The 23,786-nt window shown below is 40.1% G+C and overlaps 1 protein-coding gene across 5 annotated transcripts in view; it reads right to left on the reverse strand.

Annotated features, from left to right (window-relative positions):
• The window catches only part of TOLLIP (toll interacting protein), a 34,431-nt gene that overhangs the window by 9,425 nt on the left and 1,220 nt on the right, over window positions 1–23,786 (reverse strand). For all 5 annotated transcript variants that reach the window (XM_083425640.1, XM_083425642.1, XM_083425639.1 and 2 more), the window contains exons 2-5: window positions 8,133–8,282; window positions 7,001–7,183; window positions 4,890–5,042; window positions 3,381–3,471 (exon numbers count right to left, since the gene is read on the reverse strand). In XM_083425640.1, coding sequence (XP_083281766.1) covers window positions 3,381–3,471; window positions 4,890–5,042; window positions 7,001–7,183; window positions 8,133–8,282 — 577 coding nt within the window. The remainder of the gene's footprint in view (window positions 1–3,380; window positions 3,472–4,889; window positions 5,043–7,000; window positions 7,184–8,132; window positions 8,283–23,786) is intronic.

The raw sequence follows: 23,786 nt of genomic DNA on the forward strand, positions 1-23,786 counted from the left end.
TATGTAGAAGTAAGAGGGAGACATTCTCTATCACATCTGGCAGATTGAATAATTTGGGTTTACAGCAGTCAAATTGAAACAACCAGTTTGTTTTTGAAAGTAAGATTTATTATTGAAGGGGTTCTAAAGACTGGGTAGAATATACCATAGATATTTAAATGCTTGAAGCCAATTGTTCAGTACTTAAAAACTTTTTAAACAAAATATATATTAGTTGCTGGAGCTAAGGCCTTCATTTAAGAACAAGTACAATGAAAAAGGCATTTCCTTCTAGAGATCAATAAAAAAGATTTTCCTAATTAATTGCTCCACAATGGACTAATCATTTTAATGACCAGAGATGATATCCAGTGTTAGTCATACTCAAGAGTAGCTCCACTGAAATACATGGACAAGTCATTTAAGGCTAATGATTTCAATGGGTCAAGTTTGTGTATTACAAGCATTGAGTGCCACCCCATATTTTTAAGTGAAAAGTGAAACTATGAATGAAAGATATCCACCAGTTAAAAGCAATATGATGTATCTGATTAGTAATGAAGCCAGAGATGACTTAACTTCTTCAGCTAGGGTTGTTCAGTCTTCCCGCTCCTGCCCCCAAATTGCTTAGTGGGATAAAGGAGCAAGGGCCCAACACAGCCCATGGGCCATTTCCTTCCCTGGTTTAAGTGAATTTAAAAGGCATTTTGCTAAATGAACCAACAAAAAGTTGAATGCTATGGTATGAAATATTCAAAGTGTTTTATTCCATCATAATATATAGACAGATAACCATGCAAATACACAGGTAGATTACAGCGTAGCATAGCATCAAACTGACAGTCTTAGAGACTGTCTAGCACCTTAGAGCAGGCATCCTAAACTTGGCTCTCCAGCTGTTTTGGGACTACAACTCCCATCATCCCTAGCTAACAGGACCAGTGGTCAGGGATGATGGGAGTTGTAGTCCCAAAACAGCTGGAGGGCCGAGTTTGGGGATGCCTGCCTTAGAGACTAACATATGTATTGTCACATAAGCTTCAATTGTGACAATAGCCCTGATAAACTAAAAGTGATCAGCAAATTTGGAATTCTTTCATAGTACAGGTGCTATGCTAGTGTAGCTAGAAAGATAGCATGACTGATTTAAATTAATCACTATTATTACTGTGTACAGTAAGCTCACAACTCACATGCATTTATCTTGTCTGCATTCACTTGATACTTAAAAAAAGTAGAAAGGGGGCAGAAAGGGGGTAGGCAGAGAGGCTATAAAGTCTCAACTATCAGAAGTTTGGGAAATGCTTGAATATACAAATCATGCCCAACAAACACATTTTAGGAAAAAATGAAATACGCACTTCAGTCTGATCCTTAGTCACAAATTTTTGTCGAACATCATCATATTGGTGAGACATGTCATAAAGCTTCAGCCTTTGAAGAAGCTGACATCTTGCCATCCCAACTTCATAATAGATACTGAGTTGAAATTTGTTTTTATAGAAGACTAAATATTCTTATGTACAGTAGCACCAGAAAACAGGGAATGCAAGATAAGGAGAGATTTGCAGGGAGAAATAATTTTTGAAGATCAATAGGAGAAAACTCACTATGGAGGTACAAGTCTAAATGGCATGGCAAGAACTCTGGTGCACAAGGGATGGGAGAGCTTGTGTTCACACAGTTTCCCTGTACCCTAAACACAGCCCACTACTTCCACATAATTTTAAATACTAGGAAAATCAATAGACCAGAAGGCAAGCTGCCGGTTTAATCCATTTTACTCCTGGAGTTGTTTTCACTGTTGATCAACAACCATGTACATGTGCAGATATGGAGCAATGCAGATGAACATCCATTCTTCCACATAAAGAGGAAATAAATGTTTTAAACATTTCTAAACTTGTTCCAGTCAAAGGAGAGGGGGAGGATGTGAAACTTTTCATGAATACAAGCCAACAGGAGGCCTGTGACATTCACATAAAAAAATTACACGTACTTCTATCACAGCAGTACTTATTGCACTGAAAACAGATTATTTTGGCTTTTACTTGATACTGTTTTAAGCACTACATAAACCTGTATAAGTAGTCTGGCCAAATATAGTGTGCACCACATACTGGAGCAATTCAGATACCATGGTAGACCAGGGGTGGGGGAACCTCTGGCTGCTGGGCCTACATAGGCCAGGATGGGTCCAACTTGGACGGCAATGCCGCCCCCCACAAACCACACTAGGTGTGGGCAGGTACAGCCATGGCAGCAAAGGACCAATCAAGAGCTCCCAAGTAATCCTCTGCAAGCAGGGCTCCTTGTCAGTGCTGATCACCTAATCTGAGTCAACAGGGAGCCCTGCTGGGATGGTTGCACTAGGGAGTGAGGGGGCTCTTTTTCTCTACTTAGAGGAAGCAGATTGAATTCAAAGTATTACCTCCAAATAGAACATTTTTATCTCTGCAGATTATTCATCTGGAGGATACAGTATGCATCCAAACAACTTCCCTTAAACAGACTTCAGAGGCATTACCTGTAACTGCTGATCAGCTAGCTGATGGTGGTTACAGCAAGAACCGTATATACTTGAGTATAAGCCGACATTTTCAGCACATTTTTTATGCTGAAAAAGCCCCCCATAGCTTATACACGAGTGAGGGTCCTTTCAGGCTGCTCCTTCCTCCTCCTCCACCTTTGCTGCTGTTGGAGAGGAACAAGCAGCCTGAAATCAGCCCTTTTGGGCTGCTTGTTCTTCCTCCGCTGCTGCTGCCACCACCAGGTTTGTGGTGTGGTGAACCGGCTTATACTTGAGTCAATAAATTTTCCCAGTTTTTTGTGGTAAAATTAGGTGCCTTGGCTTATATTTGGGTCAGCCTATGCTCAAGTATATACGGTACTTTAGATTAAATGTAGATTCCTATGTTCTCTGATGCCAAACAACTGTTGCTAATTTTAGCTATGGTTAGTGGAAACAAGTCAACTTCAAACCCCCGTTAATGAAGCTGGCTTGTTACCACTAACCATAACTAAGATTAACCACAGATTGGGTCTGGACAACACACTAAACTGTGGTTCATTTAAAAAGAGAATTTGAAGTGTTTGTTTTTTAATCTCTTCTCAGTCATTGCCCGGGGTGGGTGGGTTGTAAACCCAAGGCTCGCTAAGGCTTGTTCAAAATGTAGGCACACTGACAGCTGTATAAATACTTCAGTTCTGTGAAAATCTGTAAACAGCTTGAGCATGCAAGTGCCTTATTAGTCTCCAAATTATAGTTTCATACGGAATGTTTGATTTTATGCTGGGTACTTCAAAGAACAGAGCTTGTCTCTCCCTCTGGTCTTAAATTAGCAATTTCCAAGAGACTTGTTTTTCAAAGCTCAAATTAAAAAGAAAAAGGAGTAACATACCTGCTATAGGCACATATCCAACTCCTTGCTGATACACTGTGGGCATCAGGACCACTGGCTGAGGCTGCATCATCATGGCAGCTGGTAAGGACTGGATATCAAAAGACAGCAAAACAAATGAGTATTTGAAAATTATTCTAGGAACAAAACAAAGCAGCAAGAAAATGCACAAAAACCACTTAAGTCCTGCCATACAAAGGCTAGGAAGCAACTTTTTGGCACAAGTCAGTAAGTGCCAACACATCCCAGGAAATTTAAATGAGTTCCATTGACTTAAAAGACATTTCAAAGGAACTATAATAACCTATAAATAGAGAGTTCCATCTGCTCAAATCAAATTATGCTTTTATGATAAACTGCAGGCAGTTTAAGCTCTGTTTCGCTCAGAGTACAATACTGAGCTTCAGAGGTGGAATACTGAGCTTCTGGCCCAGATCCAGAAATGTGAAATTAGAAGAAATTCTCCTAGTGCTGCTACTTTGTGAATTAGTGTGCAAGAGCTAACAGAAGACATTGTGCTACATTATGCAAGTACTTACACAATGAATTGTACAGATAAACCACTTCTGGATAAAACCCTGCTTTTTGTACACTGTTACTTCTCACAATGTGAGAGACTGTAATAAGCTTCATTTACAAATTTTGCTGTACAAAAGTATCATTCCCCAGTTTAGAAACAAAACATGAAGACCATCAGCAAAATTCTCTTCAGTGTCCTTCATCATTAATAATTGTTCTCTCTCATAAAAAAATATTACCTTATATATTCATATTCCCAAAGGTTTATCCATAACACACACAGTATTTTTAGTTGGACACAATGGGTCATTCTATATCAAGTGGTCCAACTTTTTTACCTCATATCATCCAATTTTCTTAATATTTTGTACACTTGTTGAATGATCAAAACTAAGTTTAAATCTCAAAAAAATTTATCTCATCCCATTTTCACGTTATGAGGGTTTGAAATTTCCAAAAAATTGCAATTATTTTGGTTTTCCTGGACTACACAAAAACCTTAAAGGCTCAGCCCAGGTTTGAGATACATCAAAACTAAAAACATCAATCTCTTCAGAACTACATGGGCTTTAATATGATATGTTACATGATGCACTTGCTCTACATTTCAAATTTAAGTTACAAAATTTCCAAAAGTGATTTCCAAAAATTAATACGATAAAAAATTTCCAGGTAATTTGGAGATTTTGTGGAAGGAGTTGCTGAAAAGGTATCTCTAGGAACAGTCAGGACACCCTATGGACCATGTTTTATGAATTCAATTCTGTTAATCTTGGTTTTCAATACGCAGTTCTGTTAATTCTGATACACCTTTACATATTATCTACTCACTTCTCTATTCTCTTCATGTATCAAACAGACTTTGAGTAGTTCAATATATAAAGTTCCAGAAGTGCAATGCCTCGGGTTCCAACAAAGCCTCTTTCTGCCCCATTTTGTCAGCAAACTCATTGCCTCCTGCACTAAAGCAACTATTGTCAATTAACTTACTGTATAAGACATGACCAGATTAATCATTCCTTCTTTGTCATCTCCTTGCCTTCCACTCAGGCTATACCATTCATCTTCTACCTTTCCTTGTTTCAGTGATTCAGGAATAGTAACGTGCGTCCAAGCAATGCGATCATCCATTGAAAATGCTCGCTGAAAGATACATATTTAGGTAATTATGAGAGGAGGAATTTAAAGGGACAGAAACGTAAGTGTCACTATCAGTTTTAAAATTTTGCTATTTCACATTAAAGTTAAAATAATTGTGCTTTCAATGGAATCAAGTTCTCATCTGTTCTTCAGAAGTAGGCTAATTGTCCTTCCTAATCCACTCATAAGGAGAAACACCATGGTTCATGGATAACTTGGAGCACTAAGATTGACAGAAAAATAAACACAAGAACTGGAAAGTAACATTTCTTCAAACCTAGTGGATTTAATATAAAATTAAAGGGATCAATTCAAGTTATTGCTAGGTCCATCAGCACAAGTATTTCTGCTTGTTTGATGAAATGATCTGCCCTCTCTCCACCAGTGTGCTGTTCTAGGGATTCTCCCAAGTCAATTTGGGGCAGGGAGGCAGGGGGAAAGCCCTGTTGCACCAGCAGAAATCCTTGTGTGGTTTTCCGCTGACAGGATTAGTTAGCTGAATTTGGCCGAAAGACTCTTATCAGTGTCAAACTTTTTCTACTGTCATTATAAGTCAAACAGACAAACAGGAACTGAACAAGGAGATTTTAAAATGATGTGGAATTCCAAGGGTTGTATCCAATGATTACAAAGCAAAAAGCAACTACTTCCCTCCCCCCTCCTACTATAGCTTTGTGCAACACTGTTCACAAATGTTTAGTAGTTCTGCCAACTTTCGAGAGTGGCTTTTGGGGAGGTACAGGGAGAAGAAGGATAAGGGAGAATATTGGATGTGTGAATTGCCATGGGCTTTTTCAACCACTGGCTGCAACCTCAAGATTTTGTTTTACAAACATTACAATCATGCACACAGTTAGGCTACTTAAAGCCTCTAAAGTAAGAGTGGGGAACCACTCTCAGCAAGAAGGTCAGATCAAATTATGGCCAACCCCCTGTAGACCACATTTGACAGATGGGCAGAGCTACAGAGGAATACAGTCATAGCTCATGTTACGTTTGCTTCAGGTTGTGTCCTGCGGTGGCCTGGAAGTACCGAAAAGGGTTACTTCCAGGTTTCGCCGCTCGTGCATGCACAGACACGCAAAATGACATCACACGCATGCGCGTGCACAGACATGGGTTGCATTCCTTTCAGGTTGAGAACGGGGCTCCGGAACGGATCCCGTTCGCAACCAGAGGTACCACTGTAATCAGGAAAACACTTTATGGCTCCTGGTTGTTTCTTTGCAGCTCTAGTTTTCTGTCCCACTCAAAGTCAAGGTGAGTGACATGTGGGTGTGGTGTGGCCAAGGGAGAACAGCCTTGTGGGGCTACACTGGAAGGCGAGACAAGCCTAACTTGGCAAGAGGCTTCTCACCCATGCTCTAAAGTAAATAAACCTAATTCATGCAAGTGAAACATTGCCTTGGAGAATTACCAGCATGAGAACTAGGAGCTACCTAGTTTGGGAGAAAAAAGTAACTGCCAGATGGAAGCATGAACTGATTTTTATGTTTAAGAAAACATTATATTTTTGCACTGATAATATGAAGTGTTTGCATTTACAGTATAGCGAAAGGGAAATAATTTCTGTTAGAGTTGCTATCTGGAGCTAATTTTGGGAGGCACAGGAGGCTGCATGCGGGAATTGGAATTGGCAGCAATTGCCTGCCCTCCTTTCCCCATTAGCAGAGGCACTGAAGAGATCAACAGCCCTTCCATAAGCACAATGATACATATTCCATAGTGTTTTGCCAATTTTGCTTAAGGAAGCAGACAAAGGTTCCGTATTTTTTTTAGGCTCAGCTCTCAATACAGACTACCTAGGATAAAGGGCAAAAAACAAAAATGACCGTAGAGGCCCAGAGAGAATGTTCTCAGTTAGTATGAACTGAAACTTCATACTAATTGTGCCCCCCAAACATCCCTCCTCCCCTAAGCCAACCTCTTTACAAATCAGGTTTTTTTTTTAATGCTCTTACCTCGTCAAATATTTCCAAATAGAAAGAATCCACTCCAGGTGGAACAGTGCACTGAATAACTTTGTTCCATCGGGGATTCTTGGCTCCATTGTGAGCTGTGGGAGTTTCATAGACAGCATAGCCAAGTCGTATTCTGCAGTATGGATCCATGCGTGTCATGCCATAGTTTTTTGCCAATTTTGCCTAAGGAAGTAGACAAAGGAAATTAATAATGTTGTTATTAGCTTTCCATGCACCTTCCTAGACTGAAGTGTCTATACTTTTTAGTTGCAATCAGCATATTAACGGTGATATCAACCACTGAGAAGTAAAATTTTGTAAACAGAGTAGATTTGAATAAAGATTCAAATTAAGACATTCTGCTCAATGAGTTGCAATGCCTCAATTCAAATGAAATCTGCAATAATTCCATTTAAATACACTCTGCCCACAACACTACAGATCTACTTTGTCCAAATAGAAATGCTAGCCATAATAAAAAAGATGTTCATATTGATTTATTTGTACAAGTTTAGTTTAGGGCTTTTTTGTAATCCGTTAGCAACTGATTTAAGTGTTCATAGGGTTTATTTGCTGTGAGAACAAAGTCTGCATTCATTTTCAAGGTATACATAGACAAAAATAGCATAACCTTACATAATGAATCTCCAAAATCTTTGAAGTTTTTTCATTTAAATATTTTCCAGTTACATTTAACCAGTTATTCCAAAATCACCACAGAGCTACTCAAACTTTTCATGTTCTAAATAAGCACTTCAAAACCACCACAAAAATGTTAAATGTCCAAAGTTAGATGATGAAAAACCTACTGATGGAGAGCACATGTTCTCTCAGTTCCTATATACTGCCTTCACAGTAGATGCTGATGAGTGGTTTCATAGGAAGATTACACTAATATGCACTGAAATCATGCAATTCTGAACATAAATAGCAAGTGAAAACTGTATGCAGTTAGTTGTACTCTGCAAGATCAATGCAAACTGCTTATTAGCCAGGAACCAGTGATACTCTTTTTAAAGCTACTGTCAGCGTCTGTGCATAATAACTATGACAACACTGTACTTAGCACTACATCCCAGGAATCTACAAAATGTAAACATGTGCCACATCTAAGATGTACATTTCAAAATACCTGCACGACAGTGATGCTCAGTCTCCCAACAGTACCCATTGCTCCTCCGTACTGTAATTGTTGAGCTGCTTGAGCATCCAATTGGATCTGTTGTTGTTGCTGAGTTGGGGTGATGCGAAGGAAATCTTGAGGAAGTTCACCAATATACACCTGTACAAGAAACACATAAACCAAAAATATAATCCTCTTTGTTCCACCCTGCAATCTCCTATTTGGTCCCTTTAAATATATTTCACTCACAACTCGCTAGTTTCCCCCTATCTACTTTGTAACCCCACTTCAACATAAGCTGCCAAGAAGAACTGGGTGCATTATGAGACACGTACAACTAATGCAAAACTGACTCTTTTAGACATCTGAAATGGAAATCCTTAATAATAAATATTGTGAAAATTGACACCACTATGATTAGGACTCCCACGCCCCGGGTAAAAAGGACATCAATGAAACAAGGAAATACCTGATTCTAGAATTTGAAGAGCTAAAGCAGGGTTGAGCTTTTTGGGCAAGATCACAAAAATATTTGATATTTTGAAACTATTTTTAAAGGAAATCGGCAAAAATGACTCTGCTGACATGGGTTGCCATACATCTGGATTTTCCTGGACATGTTGCTGATTTCCACCCGGACACTGCTTCCGACTTTAGTATTCCGGGTATGTCCAGGAAAGTCTGGATGTATAGCAACCTTAATTGCCAAAGATAAAGTTTAGTTGATTTTACTATTTATCTAACCGTGGCTAGTGACTGTTAGCTATCCCCAGTACTTTTTTCTAAAAAAATGTTTACGGGTACTCTCATTTTCCTACTCATATTGAAATACTGCCCCTCAATGAGGCCAAACGTAGATTCACAAAATGTTTAGGGGTATGCGTACCCCTGCGTACTCCCAGAGAAAAAGCGCCAGATATGCCTCTTTAGGATTGGAAGAAAGAAAAAAGAGATGATTTTTCATAAGTCATCCAATAAAAAACCCAGATACAAAATTTTGTGTAGTATTTTCTAACAAAGTGTGCCTACAATGTAGCTTGGGTCTCAAAAAAAGGTACATGTGTTTTGCAACAGGAGCAGAGTACTATAATCTACTTGTTTCAATAAGTTTGCTCTTTTTACCCCAACATGGTAAACAGAAACTAAGAAAGTAATGTAAGAAAACTTTAGGGGGTATTTTTCTACCCCAAGCCAAATTCAAATGCTTCTTGAGGTAGTAAAATGTCCCAAAATAAAGCTACATGTGGTATATTTCAAAAGAAAAGTAGCTACCTACTTCTCTAGGTCAGTTCTCCCATTTGTAATATTCAGTTGGTTTACTTGGTACTGTAGGTTTTTTTTGCCCCAACCATTTTCATTTATTTATAGAAAGGAATCTGTAAATGGTAAGTGGCTGCAATTTGGGGACAGTGTTTACTATGGGGGGGGGGGAAATACAGTGAAGGATTACAGTATATGTTTACTTATGCAAACAAATGTGCACCAGAATTTCAACCCCTTTTTCATATGAAACTTTAGTCTGCAATACTTCTGCTCATTGACATGCCCACGTAATCAAGATTCTGATTACAGAGTAAACTTAGAAACAAGGGTTGAAGTAGCCACATGAGCAAGATTCTTACATAAAGGAAAGGTAGAAAACTGTGCTTATTTAATATTCCACAATGCAAAGAGTTCTAAAATTGTAGATCATAGGTAAAGCCTACTTTAACACTGTACCAGTCTTTTGCTATACTAAACGAGGTAACATGTTAGGGATTCTAACAAAAGACAAACGTAACAGGCAAGCTCAACAACCTTTGGTGCCCTGGTTTTTACTTTCTGAAATATGGCAACCCTACCCTAGAGTTCTCAACTCAAATACATGTCTTCATAAATAGCATCGTTTCCAGGGATATATAGGCCTTGGGCTAGAGTTTTTTAATATGGCAGAGAGCTACTCATGTTCTCCAAGATAACATCTTTGAAGTGTAGGAGTTAACATAAAATTTAATTAGCAGAAGCAGCAGCTCCTGCTTCTGCCTCCGGACCGCAGCAAGATTAAATGCAGCTGGTAGGAGCTGAAATGCATTGAAGAAGTTTCAAGAGGAGGAATACTGCTGTCCTACAAAGAGTATCCTTCAAGAGTATCAAGAATATCACAGCTGAGAATGAAAAACCCCCAAGTAACATACAAAGACAACTCAATATGTTGTTGATTCTGTAATGGAAAAAGCATTCTTGCCTTTAAAAGGAAACATTTTTGCAAGTGATTTTCCTCAACTTCCCCCTGGCAGCTAACATTGACACTATGACCAACTATATCACTAGCAGCATAGTATTGAATTCCTCATCCATTACTAGTATGCCTTTCATTGTCCCTAGAAAAGTGTCTGAAAAACTAAAGTTTATCTGAACATATGTATTTTTTAATCCAGAGAATGCCCAGAGCAACTCATTTACAAAACCAGTTAAAATTTGCAAGCAATAAAATCAGTTTAGAACACTATAACAAAATAAGATATAATGCAAGAACTGCAAACATCATAACCAGGAAAGGTGTTTTTCCTGTGCTAAATAAACCTTCACCAAGGACAAAATCAAAAGTCAGGACAGCACTACTGAAATGGCCATATCTCCAGTCACCATCTCTTACCTATGGTATCCAGAGAAGAGCCTCCAAGACAGATCTTAATGCATAGGGAGGCTTGGGGGGAGGGGTTGGTACTTAAGATATCCAAGCCTCAAGCTCCTTGGGCTTTAAAAGTTAAAATCACCACTTTGAATCATTCTTGGAAACAGACCACTGACAAATTGTCCTGCATTAACTCCGTATCACCCTTTACTGCCTGCCAAACAGCTGGATCTACAACATCTTGTTTTCTGATGATTCAGCTAATGAAGAATACTGTCCTACAATATGCAAATGCTTCAGACTAGAAACTAATGTTAAGTATAAAGATGAAGAAAAATGTCTATCAAATTAAAATAAAATGCACATTTATTTTTAAATATATATTGTAAAGTTGTGCACGGAAAGACCTATTCTGGTTACAAACTTGTAAAATAAGACAGTATTATCTTAGTTACACAGTATACCAAAATTATCAAAATTATCACCTTAAGTTATATAAATAACAAGTCCAAATTGCTTTATATGATATATGATCATTTGCTCTGCAGAAAAGTCTACTTTAAAAAAACTTTCATCCTTTGTTCATGTTACTCACCTCTCAGTTCAGTTTCAGAGAGAGGACAGAAGTAACTTGTAAAACCTCTGTACGATACTGCACAGACATTTAATCAGTATGCAGCAAGGAAACTTGTATTTATGCTTGAGAACCAGAATGAAACGCACACTCAATTGGTTTTACACACAAGGCAGAAAAACAAATTATAGGGCACAACTATCACAGAATCTTAAAGTTGGAAGGGACACCAAGGGTCATCTAGTCCAGCCCCCTGCAATGCAGGAATCTCAGCTAAAGCATCCATGACGGATGGCCATCCAACCTCTGTTTTAAAACCTCCAAGGAAGGAGAGTCCACCACCTTTTGAGGGAGTCTGTTCCACTCATGAACAGCTCTTAGTGTCAGAAAGTTTTTCAGAATGTTTAGTCAGAATCTCCTTTCATGCAACTTGAAGCCATAGGTTCGAGTCCTACCTTCCTGAGCAGGAGAAAACAAGCATGATCCCCCTTCATGTGACAGCCCTTAAGCTATTTGAACATGGCTATCATATCTCCTCTTAGTCTCCTCTTTTTCCGGCTAAACATACCCAGCTCCTTCAAGTGTTCCTCATAAGGTTTAGTTTCCAGACCCTTAATCATCTTGGTTGCCCTCGTCTGCACATGTTCTAGCTTGTCAACATCCTTCTTAAATTGTGGTGCTCAGAACTGGACACAGTATTCCAAGTGTGGTCTGACTAAGCCAGAACACAGTGGTACTATTACTTCCCTTGATCTGGACACTATACTTCTGTTGATGCAGCCCAGCAGCTTTTTTTGCTGCTGCATCACACTGTTGACCCATGTTAAGCTTGTGGTCCACCAAGACCCCTAGATCCTTTTCACATGTACTGCTAGTAAGCCAGGTGCCCCCTATCCTATATTAGTGCATCTGGTTCTTCTGTCCTAAGTTACATCTGTCCCTACTGAAATTCATTTTGTTAGCTTGCGCTCAGTTCTCCAATCTGTTAAGGTCATTTTGAATTCTGATTCTGTCTTCTGCTGCTTTAGCTACCCTTCCCAGTTTAGTGTCACCAGCAAATTTGATGAGCATCCCTTCAATTCCGTCATCCAAGTTGAACAACAGACCTAGGACAGAACACTGCAGCACCCCACTTTTCACTTTTTTCCAGGATGACGAGGAACCATTAATGAGTTCTCTTTGGTTTTGGTCAGTCAACCAGCTATAAATCCACCTAACAGTTACCTTGTTCAACCCACATTTTGCCAGTTTCCTCACAAGAATATCATGGGGGACTTTTTCAAAAGCCTTACTGAAATCAAGATACACTATGTCCACAGCATTTCTCTGATCCACTAAGTTTGTAATACCATCAAAAAATGGTAATACCAATGGTGTTACCCCCACCCAGCAATCCAAATAGTCTTTAACACACACACACACAGATTTTCCTAATAAGCAAAAACAAGCTAGCCAACTTAAGAAATTGGCTTCTACATAAGATTTATAGACTAGATGCTGTTTGTCAAAAACTGCGGTTTGGAAGTTGTACCACAAAAGTCTATCAAAGTTAAGATTCTTCAATATTGACAATGTATAACATAATTAATTTACAATTATAAAAAAATACAATGGAAAAAGTAAAAATCCATATTAAAAGGTGGGTGGAGGGGAACCCTATCAAAAATGAGAACCAGGAATTCAACAAAAGGCCCCAAAGGTACACAGTGCTATAGAGTTGGTACAGTACACTGGGTAAGAGACAAAGGGTGGAAACCAATATTGTGCCAGCAAAATGTTGGTTGGGGGGTTGCTGACAGCTGCAGGGTGAAGAAGTTTGTGTGAGCTGAAGTCCATTCTGGAAGCAGGACACCACAACTGCATAGCTCCCTGAGCTATGAGTTAACCTTTGGATCAAATTTTACCTCTACAATTACCTTTAGGCAAGTCACTATTCTCTCCATCTCTCTCCCTTACCTGCAAGCTTGGGGCGATACTAACTTACATTATAGGATAAATAAAGTAAGTAAGTGGAGTGTTGTCAACATTATGTAACTGGTTTAAGGTTTGATCCTTTCTTTTACTGCTCCCTTAATGTTGTTCTGTGATTTATAATGTTTTTTAAACTGTAAATAGCTTTGAAGTCACTTGTGACATGAAGTGGTATATAAGCATATTTTTAATGATAATAATAGGCTACTGTCAAAGTGCACAAAATCTGAACACCACAATATTTTTGATTATAACCAAAACTGAATCTTCTGAATTTGACAACTGATATAGGATACAACTTAGGAGAATCCTTTATTTATTTATTTATAAAACTTTCACTTGTTTTTGCATAACACTAAACAAACATAATATTTGAACACAGTAAGATAATTCAAGACAACAACAACAGCTTGGATCCTAAACAGCCTAACATTAAGTTAATTGAAGAAGGCTGCTGAAGGAGGGGGAAATTGTCCAAAATCAGGCAGACTTCTATCTGATTTGGACCATCCCTCCTGAATAGCACCTCTTCAGCCCCAGCCACTATTACCCAGATAGCTGCCCAGGTTGGGGATGGGGGTAGGATAGAACAGGTAGGAAAATATGTTTCTGTAAAGTTGCTTTAGTTAACTTATATTATGATCCAAACTATTTTCATACTGATTATGTTTGTGCACACATTCAAAACCGGATCTATGATGCACAAAAGAAATCCTCTTCTGTACACGACAACTCTTTCCTTATTATCTCAAAACCATCGTATTCTGTATTTTGAGAGGGTTTTGTTTATTGGATTGAGTGCCCCAACTGCATTGCTAGTATTATGTGAAATATAAATCCTATTAATACTTATTGAATGTGCCTGTAACACAGACTACTAATACATCCCCCGAGCCACATACCTCTACTATTTTCTAAAATTACAATTTACTTATTATCCTAAAAAGCCGAGTGCCTTCTCACTCCACTAGCTGAACACAAGAGCACAGCAGCATATTTTTTGAAGTTCTAAATACGAGCAATGAACTTTGTTTTTAAAGAGCTTTCAAGCCAAGTTTTTTCTAAGCTCCAACTGAAGCATGCATACATGCTTAAATAAACAAAACACCAAACAGTAACTTCAACCAAAAAGCAGCAGGAATTATACAGAGTGTACCTGTCTAGCAACGCACAGAGATAAAAACTAGAAAAGCAGACTTTACAAGTCTTTTCAGATTAAGCCTCCATAAATCTACTCCCCAGGCGAAACTGTCCCCGTCCCTCTGGCACAGCAGGGCGGACAGCAGCAGAGGGATTCCCCAGAGTTCTCTAAAAATTGCAGGCAGAAGATAGATGAGGCTCTATTACCTTACCTGTGGGTGACTGGCAGCATAAGTATAAAAGCTTAATCTCCCATCACTTTAAACAACTGCAACAAAAAAGGAACCCCCTTAAATTTGTTTGCTGAAGTGAAGAAATCTTGGGCAAGGAGAAGGAGAAACTAGGAATGGATTTTTATGTGTAATGGCTCAGTTCTGCTACTAAAAACAACTTCCTTGATGGAGAATGTGCTTCGATACACACTGTAGCTCAGTTCTAAGTGTATGTCCCCCACCCTGCCACAAATCTGCATCCGGCTCCAGTTGGTGAATGTAGGGTTCTGAGTAGACATTTATAGATTAGTACTAAGGCTCCAAACCTGCAGTCTACATTGGATGTCCCCAATCTCATACTTTAAATGCATGAGGGAACTATGTTTTTCCCCCAAAGCTATGTTACTTGAGTTGTAAAAATAGCATTTGTGCTGTCATTTACATGAAAGGCATTTCCCTCACCTATTAGTTAGAACTAGAAACATCTTGTATGTATTTCCATCTCTTACGTTTGTTGAACTGGGCTATCTGTAATACATGTAATTTTACAGACCCTCATGCCACCCTAGATTGTTAATGAAGCCACAAACTACAACAAGTATTTATTTTAAGAACAGTTTAGAAAGGCACGCAAAGGAGTATATCCATCTCAAAATCTGCTTGGTATGCTAATTAGAGCCAGTTCACGAGAACCACAAAGCTCAACTATTTATTCACTCACAGCTGCAGAGAAGTGCAAACATATTCGGGTTATTTAAACATACTGTACAAGATTTTTAAAAATCTTTTGACCATATTATTTCTTCTAAAATAAGCCTTTTTATGGGTAGTTTTGCACTGTCAACCCCCACATACTTTTTGAAATAAGCTAAAATCCACATGAAATAGTATAGTGCCATTACAGATAAGCAAACTGATCTCAAAGAATTCTGAACTCCCACACAATGCATTTCCAAAGCAGACTGTCCTTGCCTAGCAATGGGAAAAAGTATCATTACAGTAGAGGAAAAATGGTTGTCGGATTAACTGCCTTTGAAGGCAATATACCTTCAAAGGCCCCCAAGACTGTGGGTCTTGGGGGACCTGCTCCCTGCCTTGCAGGCCTGTTCTGCCAAGCCTAGGAGAGTATGGCCCAGACTAACTGCAGTACAAAAGCTGAGACATCTGAATGGGCTCTTGGGTTGGGTATTGCTTAGTGGGTCTTGTTGTTGTTATTATTATTACTCAAGTTGTTTTAAATGGTTTTCAACTACTTTTTAACTTGGTTTAAATTTGGGGTTTTGTTGCTTTTAACTGAAACACATGGGATGTGCCTGGGAAGAGATTAGTTGGGAAGAATGGGGTGGGGGGCAATCACAGTGGTTCAGGGTAGGGGTTGTGGGAGACAGGACAGGCTAGGTAATAGACACATGGCAGTTAGTGACTGTGCCATGTGCCAGTCCCCTCTTCTAACCAGGGGAGTTGTCCTCTCAGTCAGTCCTCAGGTCTACAGCTGCTGTTGCTGAATGCCAGGTCAACTGAGTAAGATCTCATTTATACATGATTTGACTGTGGATGAGGAGGCTGATCTGGTCTGTATGACTGTGACCTGCGTGGGTGAGCAGAATTGAGTTGGTCTCATGCAGCTGTGCCCACCTGGATAGTCAGTGCAGCATCAGGGCAGACTTGAGGGTCGAGGAGGGGGAGCTGCTGTGGTCTATTCCACTTGTCCGGAACGCCTACATTCCATGGCTTTTTATATGTGTTTGTGGGAAGGGGAGTTCTTGGTTTGGTTTTTGTTTTAATATGTTTCTGGTATTCTCATTTTTTGATTTTCTGTTGTGAACTGCCCTGGGAGCTTCAGATGAAGGGCAGTATACAAACTGAATAAATAATAACCACAACAATAAAACAAAATGAGAAAAACTAAGAGTTAACATGAAGTGAAATGCTACGCTTGCACAGGAATATCATTTGAATGAATGAATACCTTGTATTGACATTGTTATTTCCTTGAAGGTGGCAGGTGCTAAAGCACCATCACTGGTGGCTGCATGTACAGCTATGAGAAGGTACCAGCTAAGGCAAACAGCACCCTCTCTGCAAGCCCACCATAGCCTGAAGGAAGTCCTACACACTCCAAAACTGACTGTCCTGTGTGAAGTGGTCCTGAGTTTCAAACTGTGTGTATGTGAAATGTATGAATATTCTCTAGATTTACTTCAAATGCATTAGTTACATAAAGAATAAGGCTTAGGGCAGTGAAGTTTCCAGTACAACAATTTGCTTTACCTTTTTGATATCTTAAGATATGCTTTTTGTCCATTAAGACATTATCTATGCTACAGAAGAGATGCAACAGATTTTGCAAAGGCTCCAGGCTACAAAAGTGTCTGACATTTATTGGGGGTTTCAATGTTTGATTTAATTTATGGCATTTGGGGACAAATTTCACTACTTTCTCTGAGTATAGGATACATTTTAAATCACTTTCAAAATGAAAGCTGAAGTTATAGTTACAGTGGTTGAGTTAGAACAAATAATGTAACAGTCTGCAAGTAAACAAAGTAATTCTCTTGCTCACTGCTAGAAACTAAATCACTACAAGGCTAAAGGATGTAAGCGAAGATACTTCACAATCCACAAGGGTATCAACAAGAAATTCATAACCCATCCCCGTTACCAAAACAGAACAGCTTATACTGTACTATAAACAAGCCTAGATAGGTACATTTGATTTTAAGTGTGAAAACTGTAAAATAATAGAATCATAGAATTGTAGATTTGGAAGGGTCTCCCCACAGGCAATCTGCCAAAGTGTAGGGCCTTACATTTGTCCCTACTGAAATTCATTTTGTTAGTTTTGGCCCAGTTCTCCAATTTGTTATGGCAATCGTGAATCCCTATTCTGTGGCAATAGCTATCCCTCCCAATTTGGTGTGGTCTGAAAGAGACAGGAGTGCTGCTCTATTGGCATTTCACCAAAATAAGAACAAAGATACAAGACAAACAAATTACAATACCCCCCAGGGGCATGCCAACGGATACTTCGTTATAGTGGGCAATGATCAACAGTAGGAAATACAAATATAAAAAATTGAAGGAGTTCTTGAAGCGAATAACCGTATTTTTCGTCCCATAGGATGCTCCGTCCCATAGGACGCACCTAGTTTTATTGGGGGGGGCGAATAAAGGAATAAATTTTTTCCTTTATTCCCCCCCCCCCAAACCAGGTCAGGGAAACCGAACCAGGTCAAGGAACAGCGGGATGGCGGCGCTGCGCCTCCTTGCTGTCCCCCGAGCTTGTGGGGCTGGCCGATGTCTGTCCGGCGCGCGGGGCGCTCTGCTTCAGGGCACCCCTCGCGCCTGGCGGCAGGCTGCTATCCACAACGTAGGGACCCCTGCGGGAACTCCCCCAGGGCTGCCTAGGCTGCGGATGTGTTCCCGAAGCGCCAGGCGCTCTGCTTTCAGTGCACCCGACGCTCCGGGAAGCAGGCTGCTATCCGCAGCCTAGACAGCCCTGCGGGAACTCCCGCAGGGCTGCCTAGCCTGCAGATTTGTTCCTGAAGCCTGGAGAGCAAGAGGGGTCAGTGCACACCGACCCCTCTCACTCTCCAAGCTTCAGCGAAAGCCTGCATTCGCCCCATAGGACGCACCCAGATTTCCCCTTCATTTTTGGAAGGGAAAAAGTGCGTCCTATAGGGCGAAAAATACGGTATGTCCTTTTTGCAAAATGCAAGTGCAGGTTGAGCCGATGCATTTTATGAGTTGAGGACCAGAACTAACAGTTTATGCAACAACACCATGAGAAAATATACAAAAGGGCACATAACTGTGAACTCCATGCCTACAGGCCACTCAGTAAAGCCTTACCTCTGCTATGAACTGTCTAGACTAGTACCTAGAGCAGGCATTGGCAAACTTGACCCTCCAGATGTTTTGGAACAACAACTCCCATCATCCCTGACCACTGGTCCTGTTAGCTAGGGATGATGGGAGTTGTAGGCCAAAAAGGGCCTACAGGGCCAAGTCTGCCTATGCCTGACCTAGAGTGTAGATGGGCTAAGGAATGCATATGATCCCAGGAGAAGTCCCTCTCCCACCCTACACTGTAGGGATGGTTACAGTGACTTACCCATTATAAGGATTATAACTAGATAATGCATATGAAGAACACAAGGAGCACTATGCAAATGTTATGTATTATTTACGCAGGAAGGCCTTGGCCATGAATCTCATGCTTTTGTCAAATGGTCAAGAGAAAAAATGGAGGTGGGAGAAGCTTTTCTGCAATGTCATTAGGCCATTTGATGGGCAACCAAGAAGTAAACAGAAGATACCCAAATGAAGCAGGTAATCTAATCTTGAAGAAGAATGCATAGCAGTTATATTGCTATGGATATTCTAAACAATTCTGGAGGTCTCCCCACCCCTTGCCTACTGAAATCCTGTGAAGTTCAGGTGGGGTGGAGTAGATGGTCCAAAAATAAATTAATGCTATATATCCATATTGGAAGGTGGCACAAGATTAAGGTCAAATGCAAGTGAAAGTTAGCCAATTGACGAGATCAGAGGTTTTCAACCTTTTTGAGTTCACAGCTCCCTTTACCAAGTACATTCTTTCTACGGCACCCTTGTGGGGCTCGGGAGCCCAGTTATGTCACCCCTTGCCTGCAGAGCTGTCATCCTTTCATCATTTTTCAAACACCCTCCCTTGTGGCGTGTTCCCTCAGCTTCCTCTCCTCCCCCCTCTCCTTAGGAGTCCTCTGAGCAGCTGCAGCCATTGGTCTCTGAGCTGCCCCCAACCCAACCAGAGACTAGCCAAAGTTGAACGGGAGGCAACACCTTACCTTGGGAGGCAGCAACGGGTGCTGCCAGACCTGCGTGGCAGAAAGGCCCCCCTTCAGCACCAGGCACTCAGCTCCAAGGCAGGCCTTCACACAGCAAACAAATGAAAGGCCAGCACAGTGCCTGCCTGCCTCCCACTTGTCTGTTCATTCCCAACAGCAAGGGCTGGTGGGCTAGCTGGCTGGGCTCCCTTGCCTGCTTACTCCGAGGCCGCCTCAGCTCCTGGCAACCAGCACCTCTTGGCCAGCCCCCGAGGCACCATTAATCAATGGAGCTTGTAGCCAGGGCTGCTGCAACAAACAGATGTGCAAGCCTTTGGGAGGCAGAGATGCAAGAGGGCATCAGAGAGAAGTGAAGAAGGACAGAGGCCAGTGTTGCTCACAGCACTCCTGACCATCATTCAAGGCACACCATGGCACACTGGTTGAAAAACACTGGACTAGAGATTTAGTCTGCAATCCTTTACAACTTTTGGGACTAAGTCCCATTTAATTCACTAAGACTTATTTCTGTGTAGACATGCATAGAATTGTGCTCTTAAGGTAATTCTGAGTTGATTTAGTATATTAGGAATTGCAAATACCTTCCTCCAGTTAAGAAAGAATAGACTTACATGTTCAATAAGGTTTTATTAAATTCCCCCAGTGATGCTTTGAAAGGATATAAAATGGAATCTTCCAGTTAGTGTTAAATCAGTGCAAATCTCAAGACTTACTCATACTGAGGCATGCCTCATTCGTTTATGCATTATTCAGTTGTCCATCACTTTCCGGTGGTAATTTTGCAAGCAATAAAGCTGAAACCTCACACTTATTTGAATGCAACCCCCACTAAACTCTGGCTTATTTCTCCCAGATAATTGAGTGTAAACCTTTGCTGTCACTGTAGCTGCACTACTGGTTTTAAAAGGAGCTGCTATGATCAGATGTATCATACTTTACACCTTCTGAAATGGCACCAATTCAAATTCTGTAAAATAGCATTTTTATTACATTTGCAGGTCATCCAACAGCATACTCAGGATGGCGCACAATAAAGAAGGTAAAAACTGAAACACAAAGTTATGATGTAAAGAAAGGGAGGTACAAAAATACAACAAAACAGAACTCAAAACCCTGCCGCCTTAGCCAAGAACAAGATTTTTAAAAGATGGCCAGCCTATTTTCATTATTTATTAAAACAATAATTAAAAAATAACCTGTGTAAAAAGTAGGGCTGGGCGATATCTGCTTTTCAGTATCATGATATATCACGAGATAAACACTGTGATTTTGAGATATCACAATGTCTTAAGTAAGGATAGAACTACCGTATATAGAGGTGAGAAGGGAGACAGACACAAGGGAGATGCAGACACAGAAGGGGAGAAGGGAGGAAAGAGGCTTAAACAACAGGGCAAAGTTTATGTTTATGTCATGGCCGATGGTATCAAAGGCCACTGAGAGATCCAGCAGAACTAGGAAACAGCTTTCACTTCTGTCCCTAGCCTGGGGGCCCGTCAGAGATCATCAACCAGCATGACCAAGGCAGTTTCAGTCCCATAATGAGACCTGAATCCAGACTGGAAGAGATCCAAATGGTCCACATCCTCCAGGCATGCTTGGAGTTGTCCAGCAACCACCTGCTCAATCATCTTAGTGTGTGCTTCTCACACTAATGACATTTTAAAGAGACAAGATAACATCCATGCAGTAATACAGAGATTGTAAACCAAAACTATTATGAACTTAGCCACAGCTTGTAATTTGAGTCATTGTTTTCCCCCCTGCAATGTACGCTTTGGCTTGTGCATTTGACAGTATATACTCAATATATATGCTGAAGAATTGACGCTTTTGAATTATGGTGCTGGAGGAGACTCTTGAGAGTCCCATGGACTGCAAGAAGATCAAACGCATCCATTCTGAAGGAAATCAGCCCTGAGTGCTCACTGGAAGGACAGATCGTGAAGCTGAGGCTCCAATACTTTGGCCACCTCATGAGAAGAGAAGACTCACTGGAAAAGACCCTGATGTTGGGAAAGATGGAGGGCACAAGGAGAAGGGGACGACAGAGGACGATATGGTTAGACAGTGTTCTCGAAGCTACAAACATGAACCTGACCAAACTGCGGGTGGCAGCGGAAGACAGAAGTGCCTGGCGTGCTCTGGTCCATGGGGTCACGAAGAGTCGGACACGACTGAACGACTAAACAACAACAACTCAATATATTAATCTCATTGAATTCAATAGGATTTGGGCCATGGTAAAGAATTTTTAACTGAGGGTGGGTCATCAAGAACAGGTGTAGACAGTAATACTAGTGGTGGAAGCAACTATATTTGTGCCCTGGAATGCTATATTGAGTTTTAGTGAAAATGTGTTAAGAGATTGTTTTCTCTTAAGTGGAAGCATGCACAAAGGAAGAAACTGTCATGAATATAATATATTGCTTTCCACAAAGTTTACATTGCAGCACTATCATGCACATTCTGGAAAAGCAATGGGTCACTGCTAACTTGATGTAATCTTGGAGGAAGCAGTCATTCATCAGCCTTCCAAAAATTAACAGATCTAATACTCTACAAGGATGTCTCTACAAAGGCCTTTCTGCCAATTCTATCTGTAATGGGTCACATAGTTCTGGCCTTCAGACTAATGTGTAGAGAACAAAGCAACCCCTAAAAATGCAGATTGGCTATCCTTCATCTGGGGCTATTTGCTGCCAAAATTATCTACAGTTATCTGTTTGTAAGGAGAAGCCTACATGAGCTGATCAGGGGCAGGCGGACAGAGTCTATGACCTACTTGCCTCTTCAAGTTCAACTATTGTGAACAACAATTGTTTAAACCCATCATATTTACAGCTCAGTTCTTGACAATGTATTTGAATGGCTACTACTGTCGACACCAAGAAATAATTCATCAAGGGAGATGACCTGCAGACAAATCTTACCCTCTACAGTTGTCTGTACACAGTAGAGTGGTAAGATTTCAGTTTTGGCATTTAAAAAAATTAATAATTTTTTTATTAAAAAAATAAGAAAAATGTAAAACTGTGGCCAGAGTAGCACAAATAATGTGTTGGAATTCCATATATGTGAACTGTCAGAAATACATCATCTTTTAAATACAGATTTCCCCTAGGGCAGAAGACACCATCACAGCTTTGTAATGAGAAGAAAAACTTAGCTCTTTAGCATCCTTCAGTGGCTATGTGGTTACACTACACTTCTAGAAACTGCCTTCTAAAATATACGAGGAACTGGCAGTACTTGTTTTGGCACTGCAGCCACCTGGCAGAACAGAATGCTTATGCATCACTGTCTCAAGTCTCCCTCTGCACCAAAAATCTGTCAAGACATGAAAATATGATCCAGACAAGAGCCTTAGAATTTTTTGTATCAAATGCAGAATCATGTAATCCAAGGAGACTAAATACAATGGTTTGAATACTGGAGAGGAAATGCAAGGCAAGCAGGTCTTCTACAAGGAAAAATTGCAAAGTGGGAGGGATTATTAAAAGATTATTTTGGCTCCAGACATTAACAATACTGATATCACTGGAAAAAATAAAAATACTAAAATGCTGTATTCTCACAAACACCCCTAAAGTATATATGTATGTATTGCTGTATAACCACTACTATGTGCTTTTATTTGCACTTCATTTGTATATAATTTCCTGTAATTTCAAAAATGTCAAATTAGCCAACATGCAAATACAAGCCCCTTTAGTGCTAACTCCCGGGCACAGATAAGAATTAGAAATAAAATCAAGGAGCAAATCAGAGATCTACAAGAAAACAGGACTGATAGAAAACAGAAGATGGCTGACTAGCCTCTATCATCTTAAGTATTTTGTCAAGCCACAACTTCCCAAATGCCTGTGGAAGCAAAGATAGAAGTACTTCATTGTGTACATGGGCAAAGGTCAATTCACATACTATGTATTCACCATGTAACGAAATGTCCTATAGGTTACAGGCCAAGACTTATTCAAAAATGGTTTTACTTAATTTATTATGTATTTATTTAAAACGTTTGAATGTTAAACCATTCTTCCTGGTTACTTTTTTTTTTAAGGAGGAATACTATAATTTGCAATTGGTAGTACTTAATATGTTTGTGTTAAATCTTCTGCAAAGGGGAAAGCCAGTACCGGTATGCAGACCTTATAACACAAGCTTTCAGGATGCTCATCCACTTCTGACGTGTATGTCAGAATAAATAAAGCTCCCTTACAGCAAAATCCACGTGTCCTTTTGCACAAATACAGACCTACATTCACAAACATAACAGATTCTTTTGGAGCCTTCCACGAAGCCACTCTGTTTAAAAAGCCG

Source organism: Podarcis tiliguerta, assembly GCF_965153285.1.
Source record: "Podarcis tiliguerta genome assembly, chromosome: 1".
NCBI lineage: Eukaryota > Metazoa > Chordata > Lepidosauria > Squamata > Lacertidae > Podarcis > Podarcis tiliguerta.